The 11415-nt window shown below is 39.2% G+C and overlaps 1 protein-coding gene across 1 annotated transcript; it reads left to right on the top strand.

The window, feature by feature from the left end:
• Positions 1 to 5145: 5145 nt before the first annotated feature.
• Positions 5146 to 8986, top strand: dio2 (iodothyronine deiodinase 2). Its single transcript, XM_022750768.1, has 2 exons — positions 5146 to 5526; positions 6809 to 8986. Exons 1-2 carry the CDS (start codon positions 5302 to 5304, stop codon positions 7397 to 7399), a joined length of 816 nt encoding a protein of 271 aa, XP_022606489.1. The 5' UTR covers positions 5146 to 5301; the 3' UTR covers positions 7400 to 8986.
• Positions 8987 to 11415: the final 2429 nt, after the last annotated feature.

Here is an 11415-nt window from a genome sequence, read left to right as displayed (position 1 = left end):
CATTACCGTGATAATGGAACGCGGCCTCCAGGAGAATCCGCCTAGATCCCACGTCTTTAGGGTTACCATGGCAACCCCAGCCACCTGGGTTACAGCCAAGGGTGTCCAGCTACAGCGCAACTCTCAGTAGGCTGGTCTTAACATTCTGCTTGTGATCGGGTTGATGTCAAAATACAACATTTAAAAATCAAATCTCATTTGTAGGTGGAGGGATCATTAGTTGTATAGCCATATTGTAAATAGCTGTGACATATTCTCCCTCACCATTGCCAACTCATCACACCGCTCATTTTATTATTATTTTAATCTTTATGATTATTACAAGTTGCATTTACTCTGTAGATAGTAGTTTAGTTAATAAACTTCTTTATTTTCACTCAGTTGTTGTCCTGTTGTGTTCTTCTGACGTACAGACTGGAGATCCATTGAATCAAGTCATGGCTTCTGATATGAGATTGATCACATTAATGAATGAAATAATTCAATGTTGTCCTCCCTCAGGGCTGGTGCCACCTTATCAACGAGAACAAATTAATTAAAAAATTGTGGTGTTCATGCTACACAATAGTGACATCCAGGTTGTCATAGCACATTGCACACTCACCTATGTAGGTTTATATTACTACTGTATCTTAATAATGCAACCTTAAAATAACAATGAAATACTGACCTTAACATTGACTTCAGACCAGGTATTTGTAGGTCAATCACTTTCCTCTGCCTCCAAATAACAATGTGTCTGACCACATCTCATGTACAAAGTTTAGTTTTCATAAAGCGTTTCCTGAGATATGACTTTTCTTACTGTTTGGTGGTTTTGCTGCAATTTGTGATAGCTGTGATAAAAAAACGCTTTAGAAAATCAAAAAGCCATGGAAAACTCTTGTGAGGCTTGTTCTTGACATCTGTGCCAATTTTAGGTCATATGGTATCTCATTTTTGAACATCAGAGATACAGGTCAAAAGTTACATGCATGAATACACCTCCAAATTTGATCTATTGATGGTGCTAGAGTGCTTGAGGCACAAACATTAAACTTGGTGAAAAGCAACATGAGAGTATCCCCAGTAGGTCTGGGTTGAAAAAATTGTTTCTCTGGTTAAAATTTGTTCTACATTTGAATAATCAAATATCGATTCATAAAACCCGAGATCTAGTCAGGTGAGCATAGGTATAGCTGCCGGAATGACCCTCCACCACTATTCATTAGTGATGAAACAAAATATCCACAGTTCGCAGAATTAGATTGATATATATATACATTTGTAGATCCGATCACTAAAGTGTGTGTCATGCAAGAGATCTAATAAAAACAAATGAAAAGGTCAGTTATATTGACATTTGAGGTGTATTGATTGGTAGCTGCCAGTAGCCTCTGAGCTGCAAAGTGAATTAAATCGTTAAGAATCAAAGATGAAGACACAGAAAACATCCTTTCATTCATCATTCACTTTTCTTCATGACAATGTCAGTCTGTTACACTTGGATAACTTGTGCTGTTGGAAATGAAAGCTATCTTAGCCACATTTTTACAGCCTAGCCTGTTAGCTTCTCCTGACCTCTGCCTGTACTGCAACTTCTCCTCTGAATGGATGTTTCCAATGTGGCTTCATTGGCTCGACACAAGTAAATGCATGTAAATGGCCACTGTAGGAACAGCGATTACATAACCTTTGAAACGAGCCCCAGTTAAACCTTGCGCTTGCACTATAGGTGTCTAAACAAACAGCACTACACCTCTGCACGTGACAGACAAAGACATAGCAGACATGTCCCAATGAAGTCAGCAGCAAGTCTAAAGGCAGATGTGTGGCTGCATTTCAGATTTTAAAACTATGTAGACAGTGAAGAGCTGGACAAAAGCACAGTTAGATGTGTGAAAGAAGCTGCAGCCCGGGGTACATTAACAACAATCACTTGTAGCGTACATACGTGGCCTGGCATCAGTCACAAGCCATTAAGGAAGTTCATTATAAGGACATGCAGAGTTACGGACCCACAATTGAAACTTTGTGACTCTTCCCACCATCAAACTATCAAACTGATAGGAAACAGAGACGAAGGAACCTTCTCCCACAAACAGACCATGCGTTTAGCATGCCAGAGAGACACAGAACCAGACCAAAGGTCAAAGGGTCAGCTCCAGAGGATCAACCAATGGACACCAGACAACTGGAGAATATAGGCAAAATCTCCAGTTTGTAACAATAAGACTCTGTCTAATATTTGATTGTTTCTTATATAGAAAAGTAACACCAAAATGACTGATTAATATTAAGGTGTGAATCCTGGCCTCTCTGCCATGCATGAACACACACACCAACCTCCCTTCCTCTGTCTCTCTCTCTCTAGATAAGAGTCATAAACTACGACCCACATTCCAATCCTGGGTAGTGACCAGCAGAACTCTCTTCACAGACACAGATCTGAGGAAGAATGTATAATTAAATATCTAGCTGTTCTGTAACTCATGAGATGTTCCTATGCAATAGTTTAATCCCAAACTTCTATCCCAGGGTTAGGGTTAGAGGGTCCTTCATGTGACCATACTGTCAGCATCCTTCGCACGAGGTAACACACACTACATGACATCCAGAATGTCCATATTATTATTATTACAGTCAAAGAACTGCTGTGTAATCCACATGTATAGACTATTAGCTCTGAGAAATGTTTATATTGTTGTTTGATCAGTTAACCACTTGTATCATGATTAATTCCAGGTTTGAAGGATGTAATATGAAATCAACACTCCTATTACTCCTCTCTGCCATTATTAGTGCAAGTAGTTTTATATGTTATTTCATTTAATGTTTTGTGGTCATGGTGGAAGACGGATGTGTGAGTTATAAGTAAACTATATAATTAAATTATTCCAAAGTTCAGTAGAAAATTACGCTCTTCTCCAAGTGGAAAAACAGGAGAAGACGGGTGACGCCCCTGAAACATGCGCCAGCCCCCAGGAGATAAAACAGTAGTGAACAATTCACACATGGTCAGAGAAGACAGAAAAAGGTGAGAAGAGGTCAGAAATGTTAGAAACAAGACAAAGTTAGAAACTCTGCGAGATGCTAAGAAGGAAGAAGATGCGAGAAACGAAGCTAAAAGCTAGAGGCTGAAAAGCTGAAGCTAGAAAACGATGCAGAAACTAGAAGCTGAGATCTTTGCTCAAAGCTCAGAGTCCCGGCTCAAAGCCTGGCTCTGTAGCCATGTAAACTCTTAGCTCTAAGCTGCTAGCCACAAACTCATGGCTCTTAGTCATTTTTGCACTTTTCGCGTCTTTTATTTTTCTTTGCCACAAGCTCCAAGTAACATGATTTTTGTCTACATGCGCGATCTTTTATTTTTATAAGCCAAGTCAAGACCAACTGAACCAAAACAACAGAAGAGCCTCAGTAACTTTGTAACTTTTAATCATCAAGTTTTCCCTTTTGAAGATTTTGACAACTTTAGAGTCATCTGGTCAACGCCAGTCTCCTCTAAAGTTATCCAGCCAAAGTGAAGAGCATTAGAGTTTATTTCGCATCAACCGACAAGAGACGTCGGCAGAGACACATCTGCACGACCTCCTGCAGAGAAGGTGAGCAGAAATCAAGAGTGCCCGAGACAGAAAGTCTCCTGGCAAACTCCACCAGAGCTGAACCGCTGAGACACCGGCAGAATCCATCATCATGATAACAAGACACGGCCTCCAGGAGAATCCACCTAGATCCCGCATCTCCGGGGTTACCACGGCAACCTAAGCCACCTGGGTTCCAGCCAAGGGTCTTCAGCTACAGTGCAACTCACAGTAGGCCGGTCTTAACACTCTGCTCATGACTGGGTTGATGTCGAAATATAGCAATATTTAATCATCAAACCTAATTCGTAGATGTAGTATCATTAGCTGTATAGCCATAGTGTATAGCCATAACATATTCTCTCCCACCATTGCCAACTCATCACACTGCTCATTTCCTTATTATTTTCATCTTTATGATTATTACACAGTATTTAGTTAATAAACTCCTTTATTTACACCTAGTTGTTGTCCTGTTGTATTCTTTTGACGTAGAGACTGGAGATCCATTGAATCGAGAAGTCATGGCTTCCGATATGAGATTGATAAATTTAGCATTGAAGTAATTCATTGTTGTCCTCCCAGAGGACTGGTGCCCCATTTCAACGAGAGTAAATTCTAAAATATGGCGTTAACGCTACACACTACATGTATTATTTCTTGACATGTGTCGTAATGTAAGCATGAATATGTTTAATAATGAACCAGGTTAGAGGGACATTTTACAGCATTAATTCTCTGAGAATCTTATTCATATCCAAGAAAAATGTATGTTGTAACTGAAATTTCTCTAAGTGAATTGAAATCGATATAAATAACGAATTGAATCTATCTGAATTGAATAGGGAATCGAATTGAATCAGGACCTTGTGAATTGGAATTGAATTGATTCAGGAAATCAGTGGCAAAACCCAGCCCTACCTACTAGTGGGTATTTCTAAACTTTTTACAGTTCTAGGGGATGCCATCCACTTCCATGGCAGAAGAAGAAGTGAGAGAAAAGGTAGAAACGCAGAAGTTAGCATGATGCTTTACAGACAAGTGACTTAGGGAATATTTTGCCACTGCAGAGATTTATTCATTATAAATGATGAATTTAGATTTTTGGATGATGAATGATGATTAAGGCAGTAGTTACATCAGGAATTAACACTTGTGATCAAGGTAAATAAAATTGTTTCAAATATAGTTCAACACTATAATCAGAACTTAAAAACATGAGGCGGAGACCTGTAAAATATGCAATCCAGTACAAAAATCATAAAACAAATGTTACCTAGGTGAATATCATTACATATCTAAACCTATTAATCTGCACTTTATTACTGTGTGCTTGTATTTTTCTTTCTCTGCCTGGTGATACAAACTGAACGGAGAAAAAAGGAGAGGGAAAAGCTGAGCTGGCGCTTCGTTCAGGCTGTGTACAAAGCTGAGAGAGGAGAGGGAAGAGGAAGGAGGGGACAGTGGGTATGCTGTACTTCTGACGTCAGAATCTTGCTACAAAGATAAGCCAGGAGGTTTAATATGAAGTACAATGTTCGTCCTTTTAAGAAGAGTGATTGAGCTCAAGCACCTCCCAGCGCTGAACACTTGAAGGGTAACATAACAGACAAGAGATACCTGGTACACCTCCCTCATATATGCTCAAAGCAGAGCAAAAACTATGAGGAGAAGCTGAGTCTTGCGTAATGAAGGCTACTGTGAAATAATTTGCCTGCCGCCATAAAAGCAGAAAGGGAAAATGGGGATGGCGAGTGAGGATCTGCTGGTGACACTTCAGATACTACCTGGTTTTTTTTCAAACTGTCTGTTCCTGGCCCTGTACGACTCCGTGGTGCTCGTGAAGCGAGTTGTGTCGCTGCTCAGCAGCTCCAGATCTGCCGGTTCCGGAGAGTGGCGCCGTATGTTGACCTCAGCGGGGCTCCGCTCCGTCTGGAATAGCTTTCTTCTGGACGCCTGGAAGCAGGTAAAATTGCTGCCAATGAACCCGTGTACATTTAATGGAGCTTAAACTTTACATAATTAAGTCCCAGCTGTCTAACCTATTATGCAGTATTAGGGCCACAACACAGTGTCTGATCTGACTTTGTTATCACATTGTTTTTTTCGCTTTAACTGTTTTTAGCTAGTGGGAGAGGTAAGCTGAGAGAGGAGGGGGTCGGCCGTTAATTCCCGTTGCACTTAGTAACTAACTACAATATTACTCTAACGTGAGCAGTTTGAAGCAAAAGATACAGTGTAAGATACTGTATCATAACTGCTGGCAGGTTTAAGTCCTAAGTTGAAATAAATTCAACAATTATAATGTATTTGTATTGATTTGGAACAATGCCAGTTATATGACAGATGTTATAGAACTATATTAATGTTCCAAATTTATGTTAAAGTTGAATCAGTTTTAAGCTGTGGTAAATATTGTTTATTTATTTATTTGTATTTTTTAATGAAACAGGACATTTACACCTCCAAAGTGGTACATATATCAGAGCTCTGTTCAGTGAGGTGTGATCAGGCTGTGCTTGACTGACATTCTTCCCACCTATGTCAATTTTATTGTACCTGTTACGGTTGGAACTACCTTTGTGATCCTGTGTGATTACTTTATTAAGTTTGGGGACCTCATTTATGTTCCAGCTTAATATTGCATTCCAACACCAGTTGTCACCAGTTAGGGAGGAAAGAAAGATAGAGATATTCCAGCTTGGATGTGTTGCATGATTTGAAGATGGTTAGCCTCATTGCTAACTTTGTAGCTGCACTAGATAAAGAGCATAAAACAGCTTCTTTTGTTGTGCTATGTATTTGTTGCAGCAGTTCATTACCAAGTGTTTTTTCCTTTTAAATGAGCTTAATCTGCTGTATGAGAGTTAATATTTGAGTTTATTTGGATGGAACTGCCAAATATATATTTGTAACTGTAAAGTGGAGTAATGTGTCTTCTTATGATTAGTATATTATTAATGTAGTTGAGTATTCTATTGTGAAAAAGCGCGTATGTAAGTAGGCAGGAAAATAACGAGCTGAACAGAAAAGTGCAACAACAGAGAATTACAGTCAGGAGACCAATCGTTTGTCACAGTCACAAAGGCTTTACAATGACACAGCTATGTTATAACCAACTAGACCCATAAAAACAGACACAATATGTAGTTTTGTAAAATCCAAAACAGCGAGTTAAGAGATAAAGGCAAAGCCCACTTTGCACCTCCTTGATGTTCGCACATTAATCACTATTTTTACCTCCTTAGGTGAAACTTGGCTGTGATGCACCCAACTCTAAAGTGGTGAAAGTGCCTGATGGCCCTCGGTGTAGCAGCAATATCAGTAATATGACCAATGTGCCGACTGGAGCCAGGATCCGGAATGGGGTGGAGTGCCGCCTTCTGGATTTTGAGTCATCAGACCGCCCTCTGGTGGTTAACTTTGGCTCAGCCACCTGACCCCCCTTCATCAGTCACCTGCCAGCTTTCCGGCAGTTGGTAGAGGACTTCAGTGACGTGGCTGATTTCCTGTTAGTGTACATTGATGAGGCTCACCCATCTGATGGCTGGGTGGCCCCTCCTATGGGCTCTTACTCTTTCAATGTACGGAAACATCAGAACCTGGAGGAGCGGTTGGGAGCAGCACGCAAACTCATTGAGCACTTCTCACTGCCGCCGCAGTGTCAGCTGGTGGCTGACTGTATGGACAACAATGCTAATGTGGCTTACGGTGTGTCCAATGAAAGGGTGTGTATAGTACAACAAAGAAAGATTGCCTATGTGGGTGGTAAGGGGCCTTTTTTTTACAATCTGAAGGATGTGCGGCAGTGGCTGGAACAGAGCTATGGTAAAAAGTAGCTGTAATCAAGGACGAGTATGGAGGAGGACATTTCCCTTGTTTCAGTTGGGAAATTGTGTTTGAGCATAAAAAGGCAGAAATGTGAAGCAAAAGCACACCAGTCTGTTCAAACTGAGATGAACATGTGTAACAACTTGTGCTAATGATGCACATGAAGTTGATTGGAAGCAACATAAGAAGGTGACAGTGTGTGTGCTTCAACTGTATTTATGCCTGTTTTTCATGATTTCCATTGAACTTAAAAACCAAATAACTGAAATAGGGAAGAAATCACAAGTTCCTGTTTTATAAATATGTTTGCTAAAGGAATAGGTTTTTAATTATTTTATGAAGATTTTAATATTTGAAATTTTTTCAGTGTGGTGATATATTGTTATGCACTGTGTCAACAACTTAATTTTATGTGTTATCTTTATATACCCTCATTTGACAGCTCTATAGTGTTTTTTATTTTTTTCATTTCATTTTCCTGCTTATAAGAAGCATTTACCCCCGTGGGAGTTTTCATGTGTACAATAGTGAATCAAAGTAGATTTAATGTGGCTTTTTGACAATGATCAACAGACAAAGACCCTTTAATGTAAAAGTGAAAATCTTAGTAGAGTATTCAAGCCCTATAAGTTTGGTAAAGTTACAACCTTGAGTCTGTATGGATAGGTCTTGGTAGGTTATGCTTCACTGGACATGGCTCTGTCAGGTTGTATGGAGATCATGAGTGAACTGCCTTTTTCAAGTCCAGCCACAAATTCTCAACTAGATTCAGATGTGGTTTTTCACTCCAGAATATTACTATTGTTGTTTTTAAGCTATTCCTGTCTAGCTTTGACCACATGCTTGGGTATATTGTCTTGCAAACAACCCCAAGTAGGTTTTACTACATTCATTTCAGCCTGCTGCAGAGAGGTAACCTCAGAGCATGATGCTGCCACTACCACGCGTCATGGTGGGAATTTTATGTTGATGGCATTTAGATTCTGATTAAAATCTTGATCATAGGTTGTTATAAATGTTTGTGTGGCACTGCCTGGTGAATATGGCTAACTTTATCTTCTGTCAGTAATGTATGTAACAAGACATACAAGTTTTTAATGTGTCATGTTCATGGGCTGCTCTGATGTGTAGTTTTGTGCACTTATGTTTAATTATTGTGTGTGGATTTGGTGTTAGATCAGAAATTCTCAACAACTTGGTCGTGCAGTGTTGATTACTGGACTTTACCCCTTGCAAGCACATTCAGTTCAACAGCCTCTCTCATCATTTCTGCCAAATAAAACTGATCCCCTCTGTCATCAGTGTGCAGCGAAGACTTTACTGCCCTTCCTGACTAGACACCTTTGTGAGCCAGGTTTCTCCTTTATGTTAGCGATTAAACAGAAGGCATTTACCAAACCCCCCCACTCAGAGTGACAGTTAGAAAGTCCATTTAAGGCCACGTTTCCACCGCAGGAACTTTCCCCAGGAACCAGGAACCTTTTGAGGAACTATGCGTGTTTCGACCACAGGAATCAGTGTCTAAATTTAGTTCTGAGGTAATTGACCGAAAAAGTCCCTGGTCGGGGGGTAGTAATTTCCAAAGGTTCAGGCACTTTGGGGGGTGTGGTCTGCAGTGATGAACATTTCTGACTGGTCGAGTACTCGTTGCATTTTATTTCACCCACCTGTTTAAAAGCCTGCAGTGAGCGGGTGAAACTTTTCTAGTTTCCACACTGCGAAACAGGTCTGGGAGAAGGTAAAAAAAAAAAACTGACACAGGACTACAAAAAATAATGGACCACAAACAACCGGAGTGGCTAGGTTTGCCACTGCGCGATCATCCCGTATTTGAAAATAAAATGCTGGGTATTGAATGCTGTATTGAATCAATACCTTGAAGAAAAGTACCTAAAAGTTCAAGGTACTGTTTGGTCGAAACGCGGCTTAAGTCTCTCTCTCTCTCTTGTATCTCTCTCTCCCATCCCTCCTCTGCATTTGACTCGTTATCAACTGAAACCCCTTGACTAAACTCAGCTGATCTCAATGTGATATGTGACTTCTAAAACCAATTTGCTGCATCACTGATGAGTTGTGCCCTATGAAAGGGTGTCAATACTAATTCAAAAATGTATTTTGTATTTTTTACTTGTAATTTAGATAAATTTTTAGAGATGTTTTTACATTGACACTAAAGGGCCAGTGTCAAAAAAGCCACATTCAACCAACTTTGATTCAGTGTTGTAAAACTATGAAACAAATCAATCAAATACTTTTGTAGGCACAGTGAAATACTGCATGCATACATTTCAGGTAATGGCATTTAATCATAGTTGCACACTGTGTTCCAGTGTGAGGAGGAATGTGTGGGCGTTCTTTTACTTTGCATGTAATGACCGAAGTACCATGACCCTATCTCCTAGATGTTACATGCATTTAGAAGGAAACACCTGAGCTGAGGAACATCTTCTACTGGCATAGAAGTCATATGGAGGTGGTCAGGGAGATAGTTGGACTGACACCAGTCTCCAGTCCTTAGGTTTAAGCTGCGCAAACACTTCAAGTTAAGGTCAGGGAACAATCTGGATTTGGTTAAATGTTGAGTTTTTGACCAAGATCACCTTTCCCCGGCTTTAACAAAGTATTTTGAGTTGCCTAAACAGAATCATAAAACTGTTCATCATCTATTATGAAAAACAGTAAAGATTTGCAGATACATACAAGATGAACAACTGGCAACTCTGCAGAATAGTGCTGTTGCAGTGTTTCCTCATTATGTTGATTAAAAAAGAAATCAGATCAGCATAATGTCTCTTTCAAGACATTTGCTTTTGCAAAGATTTCTAGGATCGGGCACAGCTAAGCACCACCTCTACGCATTTACAATAAATGGCCTAAATAAAGTGTAGAGCAGGGTGCTCAACATTTAGTAAAGACAAATATATGATGACATGCATTCCTAATGGAGCTGCAGAATCATTTGCAATATGGTCAGCACTACTGCCAGATAGCAATTAATGTTAGTGGAAAAAACCTTTCCATCGGTATATGTGGAGTTACTTTTCACAACAGGAGAGGTGCTACAGTGATGTTAGGTTTACAATTTCTAAAAAGCATTCACAATATATTTGTGTTTTTTCTTTTGTTTGTTTGTTTGTTTGTTTGTTTGATTGTTTTTTTATTTTTTACCTAAGTGGCTGCCAAACACCCCTCGATCTATTCAAGCTGTATTTTCATTCACAACAAATGATCATTACTATCTTCATGGGTCCAAAAACTGTGGACCTGATCCTAAACAGACACCTGCCACAACTACTCAAACCTGACATGTACACACATTTTCCAAGCTTCACTGAGCATAACGCTGGCCATCCTTTATAACCTGTATCATTAAGCTGCTTAGCTATGAGTGCATTCATGTGACAGAGTTGTTAATTACAAGCGTTGTATATGTCAGAAACCATATACTTAATATGGAATAAGATGAAACAGAGATACCCAAAGGAAAAATAGTTAGTGTCAACAGAAAGTGATATTCAACATGGAGAAATGTAAACAATGTAATCACAGAACTAGAAAAGCATAAGAGGTTTATTAGATCGATAGATAGATAGATAGATAGATAGATAGATAGATAGATAGATAGATAGATAGATAGATAGATAGATAGATAGATAGATAGATACTTTATTTATCCCCTTGGGGAAATTCATGTGTCCATTAGCTCATTGTTGATAATAATAATAATAATAATAATAATAACACTTCATAATAACTAAACAGTAATAATTAGACGTAGTGGGAACAAAGGATCTCTTGATACTTTATCTATATTCATCTCACTGCGCTGCAGTGAGATGAATATAGAGTATTTTTGTTGTCTAATGATGTACAAACTTGAATATTTGCTGCACATTAAAAAGGTAATAGTAAAATCAGGCAAAAACAGAGAGGAAGAGAAAATTAATTAAAATTAATGTTGTTTTTTGATAAAATAAAAGAGTGTTAAAGCATCTGCACTGTCAGGAATCCTGTCGAACTAAAA

This window comes from Seriola dumerili, unplaced genomic scaffold, assembly GCF_002260705.1.
Source record: "Seriola dumerili isolate Sdu_G_001 unplaced genomic scaffold, Sdu_1.0 BDQW01000149.1, whole genome shotgun sequence".
Lineage (NCBI taxonomy): Eukaryota > Metazoa > Chordata > Actinopteri > Carangiformes > Carangidae > Seriola > Seriola dumerili.
Note: the sequence above shows the minus strand (reverse complement) of the source record. Positions and strands in the feature narration are given on the sequence as shown.